Source organism: Xiphophorus couchianus, chromosome 13 (genome assembly GCF_001444195.1).
Source record: "Xiphophorus couchianus chromosome 13, X_couchianus-1.0, whole genome shotgun sequence".
Classification (NCBI taxonomy): Eukaryota; Metazoa; Chordata; class Actinopteri; order Cyprinodontiformes; family Poeciliidae; genus Xiphophorus; species Xiphophorus couchianus.
Genome location: NC_040240.1, coordinates 24,953,355 through 24,973,050, shown reverse-complemented (window position 1 = coordinate 24,973,050; position 19,696 = coordinate 24,953,355). Strand labels below are relative to the sequence as shown.

The following is a 19,696-nucleotide window of genomic DNA, read 5'->3' as shown; positions in this document are numbered from 1 at the left end:
TTCTTGTACCTAATTAAATGTTGAATAAGATTGTATTAATCTGTATAAACCTCGAAACAGTTGCAGATTCGCTGCATTCTTGAATTGTTGAGCCAAGTAGAAACATCCAGAGGGCTGCAAATGGCCCCCGGGCCACACTTTGGACACCGTTGCTCTAAAGTCCACAGTGATGCAGCCAAACCTGCTTTTAACTGCTGTATCATGGCTAAATGCAGGAAGTGTTTTCTGACCCAGATGCTATTTTTATTGCAGACAACAGATGAAATATGTTTTTCAGTCATAAGCAAATTGGATGTTTGTTTATTTAACTAAGAAAACAAACAAAACATTTACATTTTTTCTCTGCAATCCAATTCCTACAGAAAATCTGATTATTTCTTTAATTAAAATAGTTTGTCCTTAGTTTATCGCTAAGTAGGTAAGAAAAAACTATTTTTTGTGATTTTATTTTTTGAAAATGGTATTTTTGTGACCCTGATACTTTTGATGTACCTGTTGTACATGAGACGCTTAAAATCTTGGAAAAGGAGGTCCTTGTTTTTGTCCAGAAAACCGTCAACAGAATATCTGCAACACAGAAAGAAAGAAATGAGACAGAAAAACTGTAACAAGTTCAGGAGATTAGAGAATCAGAATTCAATCTGCTGTGAACGAAAAAAGATCCGAAATATAATCACAACAATAACCAACAAAATACAGGAAGATCTTCCACTGAACCTTCATCAAACCTCAACGAGGAAAACGGAGAAATGGTCAGTGCTTCCACCTGATTTAATTTATTTATAAAAACATAGAAAAGACGAGTTTCCCTGTAAATGTAGTTAGAAAGTTGAAAGGTCAAAGTAAAGTTATCTGCTGGGAAATAGAAGAAAAGTCACAAGGGGAACAAAGTGAAGCCTCCAGAAAAAACAGGACGACTCAGAGGATGGAGGTGGAGGCTGCAGAGAGGGAACAAGAGCTGGGAGAGGTTAGGTGTGTTATCTCTGCAGGGGAAAAGGGAAGAGGAGGAGAGCCAGGTGAGGAGCGCAGAAACAGAGGAAGAGCAGGAGAGTAAAGTAGGTCAAAGCTTTTGATGATGGCGTTTGGTGACAGAGGAGGGGAGGGGCAGCGGGTGGCGAGGACGCGGGTATATTTAGCCGCAACGAGGATCGACTGGGACGGGATGGGATGAGACAGGGACCGATGCCAAAAGGTGACAGCTCAGCTGGAGAGGACCCGACGCGACCCAGAGACGGGCCGAGGCCGGCTGACGGCGATGCGCGGTGACACAGAGCCATCTGTCATCACGACGCCCTCATCCGCACCATCAAGGCCACATTGACACGGAGGAGCCGTGATAACGTCGCTGGCCGTGATAACGCCACCAGCTGTAATAACGCCGCCAGCTGTAATAACGCCGCCGGCCGTGATAATGCCGCCAGCTGTAATAATGCCGCCGGCCGTGATAATGCCGCCAGCTGTAATAATGCCGCCGGCCGTGATAACACCGCCAGCTGTAATAACGCCGCCGGCCGTGATAACACCGCCAGTGGTAATAACGCCGCCAGCGGTAATAACGCCGCCAGCGGTAATAACGCCGCCGGCCGTGATAACACCGCCAGCTGTAATAACGCCGCCGGCCGTGATAACACCGCCAGCTGTAATAATGCCGCCAGCTGTAATAATGCCGCCGGCCGTGATAACACCGCCAGCTGTAATAACGCCGCCGGCCGTGATAACGCCGCCAGCCGTGATAACGCCGCCAGCCGTGATAACGCCGCCAGCCGTGATAACGCCGCCAGTGGTAATAACGCCGCCAGTGGTAATAACGCCGCCAGTGGTAATAACGCCGCCAGTGGTAATAACGCCGCCAGCCGTGATAACGCCGCCAGTGGTAATAACGCCGCCAGTGGTAATAACGCCGCCAGTGGTAATAACGCCGCCAGTGGTAATAACGCCGCCAGTGGTAATAACGCCGCCAGCCGTGATAACGCCGCCAGCCGTGATAACGCCGCCAGCCGTGATAACGCCGCCAGCCGTGATAACGCCGCCAGTGGTAATAACGCCGCCAGTGGTAATAACGCCGCCAGTGGTAATAACGCCGCCAGTGGTAATAACGCCGCCAGTGGTAATAACGCCACCAGGGGTAATAACGCCGCCAGCGGTAATAACGCCGCCAGCCGTGATAACGCCGCCAGCCGTGATAACGCCGCCAGCCGTGATAACGCCGCCAGCCGTGATAACGCCGCCAGCCATGATAACGCCGCCAGTGGTAATAACGCCACCAGCGGTAATAACGCCGCCAGTGGTAATAACGCCGCCAGCGGTAATAACGCCGCCAGCCGTGATAACGCCGCCAGCCGTGATAACGCCGCCAGTGGTAATAACGCCACCAGCGGTAATAACGCCGCCAGCTGTAATAACGTTGCCAGCGGTTAATACGCAGTAGTGTGTTAGCATAACGAATGCTTGAGATCAGCGCTTTAGCGTTGAAAATGCTTAGCACACTTAACTTTCTCTATTTTAATTGTTTTGGTGTAAATTATTATCGTTTTGCTAAATACCATGTTGTTGTAGTGTTTTAAAGTTAGAAAACTAATGTTTGAGATTAGCGCTTTAGTGTCTTTGTCAACTTTGAAAATGTTTACTGTACTTTGCTTCCTCTAAATTAAATGTCCAGATACGTTTTAACTCAAATTTATTTGGTTGTTTTGAAAACTAATTTCCTGAAACCATTTGGATTTGGATCCCATTCAGACAACAACACCATGTCCCTCTGTTTATTTCCACACATTTTGTGACACATTTAGCATTTAATTAAATTCAGAATTGCATTTCCTGGGTCTGCAGTCATAAGGGTAAAACTACTTATTGTGCAGATGCTAAAAATAGTGAAAGTCACAATTTATGTCTCTCAGAAGAACAAAAATTGTTAGTTAAATATAATCTACTTTACAGAACAGGTTGCTGCGCTGCTTTTAAACACGATAATCTGAGGCTGGATATGTTAAACCTTCTGCAGAGACGATGCAGCCAAAGCTTAAAAACAGCAAATGAAGAAAAAAATAAGCTTCAGATTTTGGAACATTTTTATCGATGAATCATAAAATAAATTTAAATAAATATCTGGGATGGATTGATCATTTATCCAGCCTTATCCTGGCACAAAAACAGTTCAGCCCTTTGTAATAATTTAGTATTATCTTATTTAGCTACTTTTCCGTTTTCAGATCAGCGGATGATCAGCGTCTTGTGGTAAACATAAACAAAGCAGCATCTGTTTCTGGAACTTATTTGGATTTCCCAGATTTAAAGAACCCCCACCAGACTGCAAGCGGTGATTACTGCTGCTGCCTCTCAGACTAAACTGTCTTATCAGCTCCATCCCTCCTCCTCCTCCTCTTCCTCGTGCTCCCTTGACATATTAATGTCCTTCCCCTTGCTCCGTTTGGGGCAGGACACGTGAGTTCTTCAGAAAGCAAAGCCATGCAGGGTGACTGCTGGCCAGGAGGAAGAGGAGCAGCGATGAAGAACAAGCAGTTTCAAACCCTGAATCATAACTCAGACTAAAATATATACAAGCAACTTTCATATCCAATCTGTAAACATAATTAGTAGCAAATCTTGAGTTTCTAAACTCCGACTACAAAGAGGACGCGGCTTATTGTTTATATATTAGCAGAACGTTACATGTTAGCTTCCTGACTAAAGTTTTCCAGATGATACAGTGATTAATTTAAAATGTTCAATCAGAACAGCTGACACATCGACTAGATATTGTGTTTAGACAGTATTTAGCTTTAAATTAGGGCAACAAAATGTCAGGAAAATATTCAGCTGAATTTATGAAAATTGTAATAACATTGTTACTCATAAATCTGAGTGATAAATCACATTAATCCAATTTTTGATTACATTTTTTAAAAAATCTGGATGTTTTTTCACCAATGCGTTTCCGTACTTCAGAGTGACATCAGCGCGCTCAGGGCGGCCATCTTGTTCTATTTATTTGGACTCTGAATTCAGGACAAAATACAAGGGTCAGGCTAAGATTTACTTTTTAATTATGGCAATAAAGTTATAATATTAGGAGAATAAAGTTATAATTTTACGAGGACTCCAGCACAAAAAAACTGGATAACGCTGCAGTTCCAGTCAAATGTGACTTACTGGGAGGTTTTTGAAACAGCTCATTTTCCAGACACCAAAAGTCATGAACCTCTTGCACAAAAATGTTCGTTAAGCGCTTGGAGTCTCTTTAGAAGCAGTCGAGACCCAAATGGAAGAATAAAACTTGAAAAAATGTGAGTTTTGTGTAGTATGTCCCCTCTAACGGGACTCAGTGTTCGGCCCCCTGAAGCCCGTCATGTTTTCATCTGGAGAGGCGATGCGAGCGGCGATGCGAGAGGCGATGCGAGCGGCGATGCGAGCGACTCACGTGACGTCTCCAGCGTAGTGGCGGATACGGAAATGTTTCTGGAAGTCCATGGTTTTATCTGTGGGACTGAGCTGGAAATCAAAAGAAGAAAACAGGAGAAGGTAAAATTTAATTCCTGTCTCACTTCATCCTGATTCATGGAGACATTTCCACATCCCAGAGAGTTTCAGCTGTTTTCATGCTCTCATAGGAAGAATATCAGAGAAAGGCACTTCTGCCCTCTGCTGGCTGGACCCTAAACTGCAACACCTCTGTTTTAATCTATTCCAAATTAACCAGCATTATAATACAGCTGTCACTAATTTAAGCAGTCTGCCATGAATGCTATGGGTTTTTTTACCACCTATTAAGAACTAAATATATTTATTATACAATTAAAGTCATAAAACTTGCATTATTTCTTTCATTATGCCTCATATTTCTGCTAATAACGTGAATTATTTGCTTATAAGGTAGCATCTTAGATAATCCACTTTAGCAATAGGATGGTTCCCCAGAGTTACCATCAGTCAGAGGACGTTTCTACATCACTTCCTGTTGAGTCAAGCCGATAAGATCACATCTGTTTCCTTTTAACAGTCTTTTGTTTTTCCAGAATGTCTTTAAAAAGTCTGACTTTAACTTTAAATGTTTTCTGGATGTGAGGCTGCTGAGCAGGAAACAGTCCCACCTTGCGGGACGTGTAGTGAGGATGCTGAGTCAGCTTGGTGTCCATGCTGTCCAGGCAGACCGTGTCCGTCACTTTTCCCACGGTGAGGCAAGCTTCGTCCAGGATGGACAGGATTCCTTTGTGCTGCTGCTCCACCAGGTCAACGATGATCTGGTTGTTGAAGTAATCGATCTGGAAATGGAATAAAAACAAAGACGGAGGATTAGTCTGAGTTGCTGTGAACAGGTTTTATTCATCTGCAGTTTGATTCTCGTTTCTGATGTTAAAATCAACAAAAAACTGACAGGCAACTTTAACGAGCTAAAAGGTGATTACAGAAAACAAACTACATGTTCTAACTCATTAATTCATGTTCACAAATTTTGCTTTCTGCAAAATCTAATTTATTTATTAATTTTTTTTTTTAATTTTAACTTTATTGATTCTCAAGAAAGTATCACTTACAGAAACTTAGGTCTCTACATCACAGGATTACCATTAACATTTGTAATAAGGTAGACATGTAGACCATTGCATAATAACAGACAAAACATAAATGCAACCTCACTTCCTTGAGAAAGATTATAAAGCAAGAAATAAAGAGTGTGGAAGAAGAAACCAAAAAGAGAGAAAAGAATCAAGTCAGAAATGTAAAGAGCAAATCTGAAAAAAAAACAAACAAACAAAAAAACAAAAAAAACAAATGAAAAACATAATATAAAATAATTATGAAGTATGGTTGTCATAGGAGAGTGGATTGTCAAGGGGATTTAATTTAGTTTGGTCTCTAAAAAGAGAAATCAGATCTTTTAAGTTTTACATAGTCTACCCAAATCTGCCACCGCTGACCGAATTGTTCAGTCCTGTGATTGAGAGAGGCTGTTATTTTTTCCATTTTATATATGTTAAATGTTATGTCAATCCAGTCGTCTAAAATTGGTTTGTCTTGTGATAACCATTTTCTTGTAATGTTTTTCTTACTTGCTATTAATAAAATAGTCATTAAATATTTATTTCTTTTTGAAGCTTCTTGAGGAATTATGCCAAAATACATAAGCTTGATCTCAAAAGGAATGTTCTGCTTGAAAATGTCTTGTAAGGCATTATTTATCTCTTTCCAGTAATCTTTTATGATTGGGCAGTCTCAGAAGACATGATAATGGTTTGCGTTTTGATTTCTACATTTTCTCCAACATGCAGGAGGATTTCCATCATAGTGGCGTTTCTGAGCAGGTGTGGTAAAGAATCTTATCAGATTTTCCCATCCAAATTCTTGCCATTGTAGAGATTTATTATATGTCCATTGGTATCTCCACATTATTGTCCATTCCTCCTCCATTATTGTTAAATTGCCCTCTTTTTCCCATCTTGCTTTGATATGTAGGGTTGAATTGTTTTTGAGATCTATTAGGTTTTTATAGATAAGTGAAATTATTTTCCCTTTAATTTTTGATTTATAGGCATTTATAAATATTTCCATTAGGTTTATATTCTTGTCGGTAATTGGCCTAATTTTTGAGTTAACAAAATTTCTTATTTGTAAATATCGATAAAAGTCCTGTTTGTTCAATGAATATTTTCCCTTGAGTGTTTCAAAATCACTTAAGATATTGTTGTTCATTATTGTGCACAGAGCAGTGATTCCCTTGGATGTCCAGTCCTTAAACCTGGTGTCCAGTTTGTTTGGTGGGAAGTCTGAGTCATATGCAATCCATTTTATTATTGCCAGGTCGTTCTCTAGTGCATTTTTTTTAACGATAGTTTTCCACACTCTAAGGGTTGTTTTCATCCACTGGTTGTCTATATTATTTATAAAACTTTGTAAATTTGCATCAGCCAGAATTGCCTGTACAGGAATGGGTGTCGCCTTTGTTTCAATTGTTTTCCATTGAGCATTATATGTTGGGTCGCACCAGTATATCAGTGTTCTTGCTTGTGCTGCTAAATAATAATCTTTGAGGGAAGGTAACCCCCAACCTCCCATTTTCTTTTCCAGTTGTAAGACCTTATATCCAATTCTAGGTCTTTTACCTTGCCAAATGTATCTTGATATTAGTTTGTCCCATTCATTAAAATTTTTTTGATTTATTTCAATTGGTAAAGTTTGGAATAAATATAACAGTCTTGGTAATATGTTCATCTTAATTGAATCAATTCTTGAGCTAAAACTTAGAAAAGGAGTGAGATTCCATTTTGTGATATCCTCTTTAATTCTTTTTTGCATGGGAACATAATTATATTCAAATAGTTTTTCGAGGTCCTTTGGTATAGTAATGCCTAGATATTTAAGATGGTCAGTGTGCCAAATTAAGGGCTACCTGTTTTGGATTTCCTGCGGTGGAGTATAGTTATAGGCCAGCATCTGAGTTTTGTTAATATTAATTTTGTACCCTGATAATTGACCGAATTGTTTGAATAATTTCAGCAAAACTGGGAGAGAGTGAGTTGGTTGTTCCACATAAATTAATATATCGTCTGCATAACAAGCCAATTTATGTTCTATCCCTTTCATAATTATTCCTTTAATATCCTTATTTTGTCTTATCGATTGGGCTAGTGGTTCTAAATATAGTGCAAAAAGTAACGGTGACCACGCACACCCTTGTCTAGACCCTCTTTCTAAAGTAATTCTGTCTGATAAATGTCCATTAACTTTAATTCTCGCTGTGGGATTATTATATAGCGCCTGTATTGTTTTTATTATTGTATTATGTAGTCCAAATTTATGTAAAACCCTGAAGAGAAAATTCCAGTCAACTGAATCGAATGCTTTTTCCGCATCTATACTGATAACAATAGCTTCAAGTTTACTTTTTTGTATGTGATCTATAATATGTAGTGTCCTTCTTATATTATCCTGTGTTTGACGTTGTTGTATGAAAAGAGTTTGATCGTTATGTATTAGGGAAGGGAGAAATTCTTCCAGTCGTCTGGCCATTATAGAAGTAAAAAGTCGATAATCAATATTTAAAACAGATATTGGTCAGTATGATCCGTAATCCAGTTTATCTTTACCTTCTTTATGTAGTACTGAGATTATTGCCTCCTTCCAGCTCGGTGGTGTTTGAGCTTTTTTCAGAATCCAATTTAATGAAGGGAGGAGGATTGGAATCAACTCTTTCTGAAATTCCTTATAAAATTCTGCTGTGTATCCATCTGACCCAGGCGATTTACATGGTTTTAATCTACTTATTGCGTTTTTTAATTCTTTTTCTGTAATGTCTGATGTCATTTTTCTATTCTGTTCTTCGTTCATATAAGGTAGTTCTAGTGAGTTCAAATATTCATCAATTTGTTCTATAGTTCCTCCAGAGATTTTTGAGTATAAGGTTTTGTAAAATATTTCAAAAGCTTCCTGGATGTCATTCAATTTGTTCTTTAACAATTTTGATTTAGGGTTTCTAATTCTATGGATTGTATTTTCTGCAGTTTTCTTTTTTAGTTTCCATGCTAGTACCCTCATAGATTTTGATCCGCCTTCATAGTGTCTTTGTTTAAGAAACATGAGGTTTTTCATAGTTTCCTGTGTTGCCATATCATTAATTTCATTTCTAATTCTCTTTAAATCTTCCAGTATATCTGGTGTATATTTTTGTTTGTGTTTTTGTTCCAGATCTTCCAATTTTTTATGCAATTCCTCTGATCTTTTATTTCTTAATTTTTTCAAGTGAGATGACATTGCCATAATTTTCCCCCTCAGAACCGCTTTAAGCGTGTCCCATAATATCGGAGGAGATACTTCGCCATTGTCATTGAGATCTAAAAAAGAACTAATTTCCTTCCGTATTTCCTGCTTGAACCACTGGTTATTAAGCAAACTTGAATTTAGTTTCCATATATTATTTCTTTTTTGTAAGCCAAGGTCCACTGTTAAATATACAGGTGAGTGGTCACTCACATCTATTGTTCCAATCTCACATCTGTCCATCTTGTCCCTGTCTTTTGCAAATGTCAGAAAATAATCAATTCTTGTGTATACTGAATGAGTGGCTGAATAGTGTGTATAGTCCTTTTTACTGGGGTGAAAGTCTCTCCATATGTCTATCAGGCCAACTTCCTTAAAAAGTATATTTATTGTTTTATATTGTTGTTCTTTCTGGTAGGTTTTCTCCCTGGAAGAATCCATCTTAGGTTGCAAACGAATGTTTAAGTCCCCTCCACAAATCAGGACACCTTGTGTTTCTTTTACTAATATGTTAGTTATTTTCTTAAAAAAATCAATATCGCTCCCCGGAGGAGCATATATGTTAAATAATGTAACAGGGTTTCCCTCTACATTGCCCCTCACAAGCACAAACCTGCCTTCCTTGTCTGTCAGTTCGTATAATTTTTCAAAATGTATCTTGTTTGAGATAAGGGTAGCTACGCCCCTCCTATGTCCTGATTTGTATGAAGAAAAGAACAATTGGCTGAAACCCATTCTTCTTAGTTTTTCATGTTCACTTTTGTTTAGGTGGGTTTCTTGTAAGTACACTATGTGAGCATGTTCCTTCTTCATTTTTGATAGGATTTTACTTCGTTTAATTGGGTTGAGTAGACCATTAACATTAAAAGTAATTATATTTATCTTATTGTTAGCCATGTCTGTCTGTCTTTTTAATCATTTTTAGATATCTGATAGCAAATCTTAACAAATCCACTCTCCGAGCAAATGTAAACTGTAACTTAACCATAAAGAAAAAAAAATAAACTTGAGATTCCAAGGTTGGGGTCCTGAACAAAAGACCCTGAACTTGGCTAGGAAAACTGTCTAGCCCTGGGGGAAGTCCTCCCTTGGAAAAGAGGGGAGGGCCCCCAACTCCGCTTAAGCTGTCTTTGTCCATTTTGTGCACATTCCTCCTCTGTACATTTTTTATTTTTTCGTCTAGGTTGGGGCTAGGGAATATATCCGATATCACCACGATAATGTCCATACTACAGAGCAATCCAACTAACTGAGATACATTGTCCTTTTAGTTTATATTCTATTGATTACTCAGTAGTTATTTAGCTTACCAATCATTATTGTATCTCTTCAGAGCTCCTCTCGAAGAGAACTGGTTTCTCTTCTGAACTCACTCAGTCTTTCTCTGATGTTCATCTCTCGCTCCTCTCCTGGCGATTGTTGTTTCGAGCCAATCTTCTTCCAAGCGGTACGGGAGAGTTGTTCGGCCAGGCTCTCCTTTGGCTTGATCAGGGGGACAGGCAAACCACGCTCCTTCATGTCTTTCGTCGCCTCTGCCGCTGTCTGGTAAAGCCGTGTTTCCCCCTCATAAAACACTCGTAGTTTAGCGGGGAAAGGAGATTGGAAGCGAATCTTTCTCTGCTTCAGGACCCGTTTAGCTTCCGAGTATTCTTTGCGTTTCTGCAGCACCGTGGGAGGATAATCATGATCAAAATATATCGGTTTGCCGTGTAGAAGCACGCCTTTCTTCCCCCATGCTTTTCGTAAAATCTCTTCCTTGGTTCTGCTGCGGAGAAATTTAACCACAATGGATCGCGGCCTGTTGTTTCTGTCCCCAGCGGGTGGCGGAGCCAGCGCTCGGTGTGCCCTCTCAATGTCTAGTTCCATGTCTGGTGCGATCTCCAGCGTGTCCTTAAGCAATTTATCCACAAAATCTCTCATCGATGATCCTTCCGCACCCTCTGGCACGTTATATATCCGGATGTTTTCTCTTCGTGATCTCCCTTCTTGGTCAAGCAGTTTTTCTTGTTGTTGGTTTATCAGTTCGGCCATCTTGCTCAATATCTGTTCCATGTTCTGTGCCCGCTCCTCCACTGCATCAACCCGGTCCTCCGTCTCCTTAATTTTTTGGTGTACGTTGGTGAGTTCTGACTTAATATCATCAAGCTGTTGTTTCATGTCTTTTCGGAAATCCCGTAACTCCCCCAGGATTTGCGCTAGTCCAGTCGAGTCAGTGGAAAGCTGATTAGCATTAGCTTCGCCGAGGCGCTGATGTGTTGGTGAGCTACCTGCCGTCTTTCTTTCTTGTACCAATTCTTCATTCGTGGTTTTCTTATTCCCGTCCCTTTTCCCCGTTCTAGACCCCCTTAAAGACTCCATTTTACTCAATTTTCGTTATATTTGGCAATTAATGGGGGTTAAATTAAGATTTACCGGAGGAGCAGTTGGCTCAAGCTGCCATCTCGGAGGTTGACGTCACCGGAAACCGCAAAATCTAATTTAAGCGAGAAAGCCTTCTCATTATAATGAGATTTCTGTCTCATATTTAAAAATCTTCTTTTTTAAATATGAAAGGTAGAAACAGTAAAACAGAAAAATCTCCTGGGATTTTTTATGTTTAGAAGAAACGGTGACACAGCCAGTTCCTTCATGCCTTTTCAACAAATCATAACCTGTAGTTTTATGTTTCGTTAAAACCAGAAACTTTTTATTAACATGTTTTGTTTCACGTTTTAAATTTTCTAATCATGAGATTTTCTTCTTAGCACTGGCATTAAAACACTTCTGTAATTATAAAAAAATAAAATAAAATAGGTTTTACAATGTTATTATTATTATTTTGAATAGTTAACATTCTGTGGCCATTTTTAAGCCCAAACTGCAAAAAGGTTTTGGACACGCCTGAGCTGAGGTTTTCAGTAAAACAGGAACAGACACAGGTATTTTGTCCCTGCACTGCAAAAACATAAAATCTAAAAGTATTTTTGTCTAGTTTCTTATTCAAATATTGTTACACTTCAAAAAAAAAAACTAACCAAGAAGTAACTTTTCTGCTAGATAAAAGCACTCAAAACTCAATAAAAGCAAAGTCAGTAATTTGTTGATATTGATAAAGAAATACTAGTTGCATTGGTAGATTATTTTATTTATTACGAGATATTTTTCCCTTGTTATAAGTGAAATAATCTGTCAGTGGAACTAGTTGAGTTTCTTCAATATTAAGGAATTATTTCCTTAAATCCCTAAATGTGGTTGAAAAACTACCAGTCAGTCGGTGTGTGTGTTTTTTCACATGTTAAAGCCTCGATGTGTGTGTGTGAGTGTGTGTGTGTGTGTGTGTGTGTGTGTTTTCCTCACATGCTGCCAGGTGATTCCTTCTCTCTGGTATTCTTCCTGTTCCTGCTGGAGGATCAGCTCGATGAAAAGCTGCTGCAGCTTCTCGTTGCAGTAGTTGATGCAGAACTGCTCGAAGCTGGGAAAACAACACAGGAACAAAAACGTAAGAAAACACAAAACGATTAGTTTCTGAGTTTTAAAAAACCACCAACAGACACAAACCTGTTGTTGTCAAAGACCTCAAAGCCGTAGATGTCCAGCACACCTATGACTGTGTTTTTCCCATGAAGCACTGGGTTGTAGTTTTTCACCTCGATGATGCTGTTGATGCGGCTCACGATCCAGCCGAAAAGCCTTTCATAAAGTGCCTGAAGAATCAAAATGAAGTCGATCTCAATGTTATCACCTGCAGCATTTCTTCCTCTCCTTTCCTATGGTGGCAGCTTCACCTTGGCGAAGGCGTCCCGGCCGAAGCAGGCGTCCTTCTCCGTGTGACCTTTCTCGATAACCTCGCCGCCGCCGGTTGCCACGGTTCGGAAAAGAAGGCCCTTGGCAACGGAGTCGGGATCTGTGGCGGTCAGCTCCGAGATGTGGTTCACCGTATCCTGACCCAGGATCTGAACGCTCTCGCCTTCGCTCCCAAACTCCACGTTACCCTGAAAACACAAACAGAAACATCATGATTCTGGAGAAAGCTACAGGAAGCAACAGGACATTTCCATGTGGAAACACAGAAACAAGCGTGTAAAAAGATTAAACTGAACCCAGGAATCAGAATTTATACACTTTTGTTTACTAAAATGCAACAGCCCACATGTTAGCAACCACCAGAGGACGACAGAGAACCCAAACATCATACTCAAATAAGAGTAGAAATACTTCAATATATCAAGTAAAAAATAAAAGTAGCCATCCAATAAATTACAAAAGTAAGACTAATAATGTATTTGGTAAAAAAGTCTACTCAGGTAATTTGATCAGCAACCGAGTATCTGATCAAATTATCAATCATTTAATATGTAAAAATTACATCATTAGCGCAACCAAAATATAAAGTTAAGTAAAGAAATTTTATATTTTAGGGACGAAAATGACAAAAATTCATATAAGTAACAAAAAATAACAAAATCAGGCAAAAGAAACATTTTCAAATCAGTTTTTTTTTATCCAACATAAAAAACGTATTAAATTTTAACCAAACCTGCAGGCGTGTGTCTGTCTGGTGAACTTTGGGTTAAAACATGTTTGTTTTTCATTTAGTGGGCAGAGAATACAGGATTTTTACTAAAGTAAAACATATTAAAAATACTCCTAAAAGCACGTTTTTCAAATAAGTTACTCAAGTAATTGTAAGTAGTTACTACCCAACTCTGGCAACAAATATCTAAACCTACAAAAACTTCAGACTCCCTCTAAAAACACTTGGTTTAGTTAATATGCATTGATAAGCGCAATAGCGGACGCGCTGATGCGCTAACAGCGTTTTTACTAACTATGCTAACGTTTAGCACACTTAGCTTCCACTAAATTCATCTTTCCGGATAAATTCAACGCGCTAATTAACTTGCCTGTTTTGTAAACCTACAGTTGAATGAAGTTTGACATCTTTGTAGAAGTTTTGGTTTTCTACTGTTAATTCTTCCAGTAGTTAGACTTTCTTCTTCTTCTTCTTCTTCTGCTGTTCTTTTATTCTTTTCTTCTGGCGGTTGGCAAGAAACTTAAGATGTGCATTACCGCCACCTGCTGGTAACGAGTGTGGTCGTGACGCTATTATCTCTAATAATAATAATAAGAAGAATAAAACTATATGTAATCAAATTCTATCAAACAATTTTGTAGTTAAAATTCACGCTCTTATTTTGAAGCAGTTCTATTTCCTCTAGTTTCTCCACCCAGGCTGTGTTGCAGCAAACAATATTTATTCTGTATCAGTAACAGATACTGATTTTAAACTGTTTGCTTTCTGACCAGAGTTCTATTGTGGTTAATTAGGTCAAATTAGCAGCAGAGTTAGCAAAACTCAATAATTATAAAACTGAAACGATGAGTGAAAAGTCTGTGCCAAAGAATAACTTCCTGAACTGTTCAATAACCATTTCAATCCTGTAAAATAACATTTACTCAGTAAAGTCGGCATCTCTGTTCCTGTGATTTGTCATTTGTTAAATAGAAAAAAACAATATTACCCAATAAATTAAACAAAAAAACACTTTTTTATTTTCACAAACCAAAAGTAAAATGGCAGCGAGGATCTGGTAGATGGTAGTAATCTCTTCTTTAGAGAAGCCGATCACTTCCAGGGCGCTCATCACCGCTTTGTGGCTCGAGCGATCGTTGTTGGAAGTCTGTAACAGAAAACAAAGGTCAAAAAGGTACCTGAGATTCTTGTTGAGTGGCGTTTAGTAAATTAACAGCAATAATTTGAGTTACACAGCCTCATAAGAGAAAAAATAGGGTTAATTTTTTATAGTAATTAATAAATGCCAGTGTCAAACTAAATATTTAGTTAGCAAGCAAACTATTCAGCCCTAACTAACTAGCAAGACCCAGCTAGGTCAGAGCTAAATATTTAGCTTGCTGTTAAGTTTTCACTGTGTAATTTTACAAACGGTTTTCTGTCATCAGATAAACTCACAGCAGTTGCAGCGCCCTCTCTGGTGTACGTGTAAAGTGCAGCGTCATTCTCCAGGTGAAGCGACTTCAGGGTTTCCTCGCAGCCTCCGCGCAGCAGCTGCAGAAACGCAGATTCATTTTTCTGCTGTGATCCAAAACGTAGCAGGAAAAAATCTCCGTTCAGTCGGAGGACTTTAAATCACCAAGTCTACCTGGTAGAAGGAGTGGAAGTTCCTCTCCCCCTCCTGCTGCTGCACCACCCTGGACTGGAAACAGGAAAACAAAGATGGCCGCCATTCAGTTTTTCAAGTTTACCAGCACAAACGGCAGAAAAAGCCTCATGATGCTGCCACCACCATGCTGGTTAACTGCAGTGAAACCAGCTAACTGCCAGTAAATAAAAAGTGAGACTTAAGCAAATATTACTAGTGTTTTTGAGCTTTCAACGTAAACCTTACATACAACATATAGATTTATGGCTAATATATATAATATATTTATGGTTCAGCAAACTCATCATGACATGCCTACTCTCATGCATAGGTTTTGCTTTTGAAAATCATAATTTCTGTATGTTTTTCTGTTATTACATCATAGAAGACTTTTATATTTTTTATGTTTTATTAAAGTAACAAAAATTATTTAAAGACAATAAATATTAGAGTCAATTGCATCTTTAAGCAAAGTAGGAAAGACTCCAAACAGTCAAAGTAGCTTTCTGAAAAGTAGATAACTTTTGTTTTTAGTTTAAATCAAAAATTGTCCCTGAAAAAACAAAAAATCTAAGTTTTGATTTTCAGGACTGACAGTAAATTATGTAGCAGGAAATAATTCCCTGCTGATCCCTGAAGCTGAACCTCCTGGTTCTGGTGAGATGACAGATTTTATTTCTGCTTTCTCACAATAAAACAGCAACGTTCACAGCTGCTCTCAGCCAGAAGGTTTTTTCGTCCTTTCAGCTGCAGCAGCTTCTTCTTTTACCCTCAGATGAGCTAATAACCACCCAGCATCAGCCTGACGGCATCACTCACACCTTTATTAATGGCTGTTCTCTCACACATCATCACTTCTTCAAATCTACACAAGTTCAGATAAAACATTAGCATATCATGAACAAGTTGGAGAAAACGTACTGGAACGACTCAATCATTTTGTTAGACAATTTTACGCAAAATTATGCACCTTTATCCTTCCACTCAACTTTCTACGAATATGAAACCATTGAATGTTGGGTTTTCATTTTCTGTGAGCTGAATCACCAAAACTGCCAGAAATAAAGCTTAGAATATTTCAAATCTATATTCACTGTTTGACACAAATAGACCTGTTACAATAACAAACTTTAACTCATGACAAATAGTCTCAGAAGTTATTGCAATAAATGCTAATAATGTTGTTTTGAGACCATTTTCAATTAATATAACAGTAATTATACAAGAACAAATTCTCAAAGATCAATAAACTTTCAATTCTAACATACGTTTCACCCTGGAGCTGGAAGAGATTTTAAATAACCAAAATAACTACCTTCTCCAGCAGGTAGTTGTTGATGTGTCCTCCGGTCGGGTCGCCGTTGAAGTTAAAGTTGATGTCCATGTACTTCCCGAAGCGGCTGGAGTTGTCGTTGCGGTTCGTCTTGGCGTTCCCGAAGGCCTCCAGAACGCAGTTGGACTTCAGCAGAACGTTCTTCACGCTGAGCCGCCACAAAGCAGGAAACATTCAGGAAAATTAGGAGAGAAATTGAGCCTTAAGTAATGAAAATAACAGGTGAAATCAGAATAAATGGTGCAGGTTTAGTTCTCGGGCTGACCTCTCGACCTCTGCCCTCTGGCTGGGGTTTGTGATGGCTGCGATGTACTGCATGATGTATTTACTGGCTTCTGTTTTTCCTGCACCGCTCTCACCTAAAACACATCGTTCACAGCCACACTGTGACTCAAGGAGCAGAAATCTGAATTATCTTTAATAAAATGAAAACAGCTTCAGATAACTTCAGCAATAACTTTGGTTATTTAGTTTGGCACAAGAGAAAAAATGGGGCAATTTTTAAAAATGTATATGTTCACCATGGTTTATAGTTATAAATGTCACAATTTCAAATTAGATACTTAGCTTTTAACAAGTTATTTAGCTAAATAACTAGTCTAAATATTAACTCTCAAACTAAGTATTTAACTTACTCACTAAATATTTAGTTTGAAACTGCAGCATGTATAAATGAATGAATAACACAATGAAAATATGACTGAAAAATGAACCATCATGTTTTTCTTACAGGTTATTCCCATCAATTTTTCATACAAAACTCTGGAAAAACATCATATTGCTTGATGATTTCTAATATTATTGTCCATATGTGAAAATAAGTTTCATTTTACTGCAGAAAATACATCAAACTGCACTGAAGTGTTACAGAGGAGACCTGTAACATGTTTATTATACTTCTGTGTTTCAGGTCGCGGCTCAGCTAAATATTTATAGACATTTGAAAACTGACAGCGGATGTGTTTTAAAAACAGAAACACTAAAACCAGACGAATCGAAAATCAGCCATCAAGGGCCAGAAACCTGCATGATTCAGTTCCTTCAGTCCGCTAGTTTAAAATGAATTATAGCAAGAAGAGAATGATGCAAGCCAATTATGAATTATGATGATAATACTCAGTGTTTACAAACACAGTGAAGCCTGGAAATGATGAAGCATCTGGTGTAACATGTGGGTGTGGGGGCCCAGGGTCCCAGAAAAGCTTTTACCGGCCCTGGTTCATTTAATTCACCATAAATTCAATTTTCATTATTATTGTTCTAATTATTGTTACTAACTTTCATCAGAGAGCAGCTTTAATGTTGGTGAAAACACGCAGAAAATGTAAAAGCTCTGAGAAATAAGAAGCTATCTTATGCAAACGCTCATTTAACTTAAATCAGGGGATCTCAAAGTGTGGTTCGGGGGCCATTTGTGGCCCTTGGAATATTTTGATGTAAAATGAAAATTAAGCTAATGGATTTGGTGCAGATGAAAGCTTTCTATACATATTTGAGATGAGATTTTCTTAGATGGAAAATGTTCATTAAAACACAAAGAATTTTTTCTTTAATAGCCACATTTTTACTTTTATTTTAATATGATATTAAATATGGCTGCAAACATCCAGCAACTTTTAACTCAACAGACTTGGACACCCAGTCATTGAACTTAGCTACAGACAGAAAGGATTTTAAGATAAATGCCTCATTTTTCTGTTGCTGAGACTGAAAACATTTTCTAAACTAACAAAATGTAAAACAGAAAGTTAGAAACCTGACCGCCGTTCTCCTATTAAAGAACCTACAATAAAATGTTCTTTTCTACTTTAATCTATGAAAATAGTCACAGTTTTTAAATGGAAAAAATTTGACCTCTAACTGTTTTCAAATTGGGGATTTCGACCCACAGGGCAAAAATGTATATTTTTTATATTTATCTCTTTACAGATGTAAACGTTGACGTGTGTGCAGCGGGTTTGCAGGAATACCTGAGATGACGATGCAGGTGTCTTTGGCCCGCCTCTTCATGGCCTTGTAGGCGGCGTCGGACACGGCGTACAGGTGCGGCGGGTTTTCGTACAGCTCCCGGCCGCGGTACGCGTCGATGGCGTCTTTGCCGTAGATGTCCATCTCTCTGTACGGGTTGACGGACACGACCACTTCCCCGATGTAGGTGTAGATCCGGCCCTTCTCGAACCTGAGACCAAAACACGGTTACTGTCTCTTTAAATGGCGGCAGGACGCCGGTTGATGATGTCATGACTTCGGAACCTTCTGATAGGCTAACTGGCAAATAACTAGGGCTGATTATTGAGATAATCATCAGAGTTGGGTAGTAACTAGTTACCTTTAGTTGAGTAACTTTTTTGAAACAGTTTACTTTTAGGAGTATTTTTACTACGCTGTACTTTTTACTTTTACTTCAGTAATTTTATTATGAAGTATCTCTACTCTTACTGAAGCAAAATTTTGATTGACAGCAGTAAGCCCCGCCTCCTGGCTCTGATTGGTTGTTACTTGGAGAAGGCAGATTTGCCTGATTTTTTCCAGGGTTATTTGTCTAATAAACTGTCAACATGCTGACAGTTTCAACAAATATGTAAAAAATATATATTATTTTTATAAAAGTTACACACTGCAGCTTTAATAAATAAATTTATGACAAATTATTGTGCAAATTAAGGAACACAAATAATATTTGGTCATTTTAACTAACCAAAAGCAAGAAAAGTTTGGTCTGATTTAAGTTCAGACAGTGAGAAAAAACATGTATGTTAATCTGTAATCTTCTCATGAACAGCGACACACCTGTTGGTTTTCCTTCTACCCAAACATTCACTTTCTCCATGACTTTGGTCCCACCGCCCACGAGGAAGGAGCCAGACAACATCACACACCTTGATGTCATGCAAAGATGACAGGAAGTGACACAAGTATTTGTACACCAGTGACAGGAAACGAAAGCCGCGGTGTGAAAACAGTCACAGTTCGCTGTGGCTTCGTTGAGCTGAGAGGAACAAACTACGAACAAATTAGTTAATGACGCAACATCTGACTTTTCTGCTGCTCTGCTAACTCTGCAGGCTGAAACGGAGCTTTAGGGGCAAAATTCATTCAAAAAGCCAAATTATCTGCAGGAAACTTTAGGAAGTAGCGATGAATTTCTGACAAACGGTTTGATTATTAATGTTTCCAGGTCAAAAATAGATCATCATGTTTCCACGCCGAGAAATACAGTTTAAAAAAATAAGTGATGAGTGTGCTCACAAACCAAACTATGATATTTTAGGGTTATCTGTCATGCTGTGATGGTTTTAAATACATTTTTTTTGCCCAGGTCCCTCTTGAAAATGAGATCTAGATCTCAACGGGGTTTACCTGGTTAAATAAAGGAAATATATAAAATATATATTATATATAAATAAACATAACAGTTTTTTGTTTTCTCATTAAACACTTGCTTTAAATTGCCTCTAATATATTTTTGCTG

At 38.5% G+C, this 19,696-nt stretch overlaps 1 protein-coding gene across 1 annotated transcript in view; it reads right to left on the bottom strand.

Moving 5' to 3' along the window:
• myo1g (myosin IG) overlaps positions 1–19,696 on the bottom strand; it is a 51,474-nt gene that overhangs the window by 25,391 nt on the left and 6,387 nt on the right. The window contains exons 3-14 of the mRNA XM_028036023.1: positions 18,195–18,403; positions 16,490–16,583; positions 16,207–16,372; positions 14,892–14,945; positions 14,702–14,797; positions 14,295–14,411; positions 12,516–12,722; positions 12,289–12,434; positions 12,088–12,202; positions 5,088–5,258; positions 4,418–4,488; positions 493–567 (exon numbers count right to left, since the gene is read on the bottom strand). Coding sequence (XP_027891824.1) covers positions 493–567; positions 4,418–4,488; positions 5,088–5,258; positions 12,088–12,202; positions 12,289–12,434; positions 12,516–12,722; positions 14,295–14,411; positions 14,702–14,797; positions 14,892–14,945; positions 16,207–16,372; positions 16,490–16,583; positions 18,195–18,403 — 1,521 coding nt within the window. The remainder of the gene's footprint in view (positions 1–492; positions 568–4,417; positions 4,489–5,087; positions 5,259–12,087; positions 12,203–12,288; positions 12,435–12,515; positions 12,723–14,294; positions 14,412–14,701; positions 14,798–14,891; positions 14,946–16,206; positions 16,373–16,489; positions 16,584–18,194; positions 18,404–19,696) is intronic.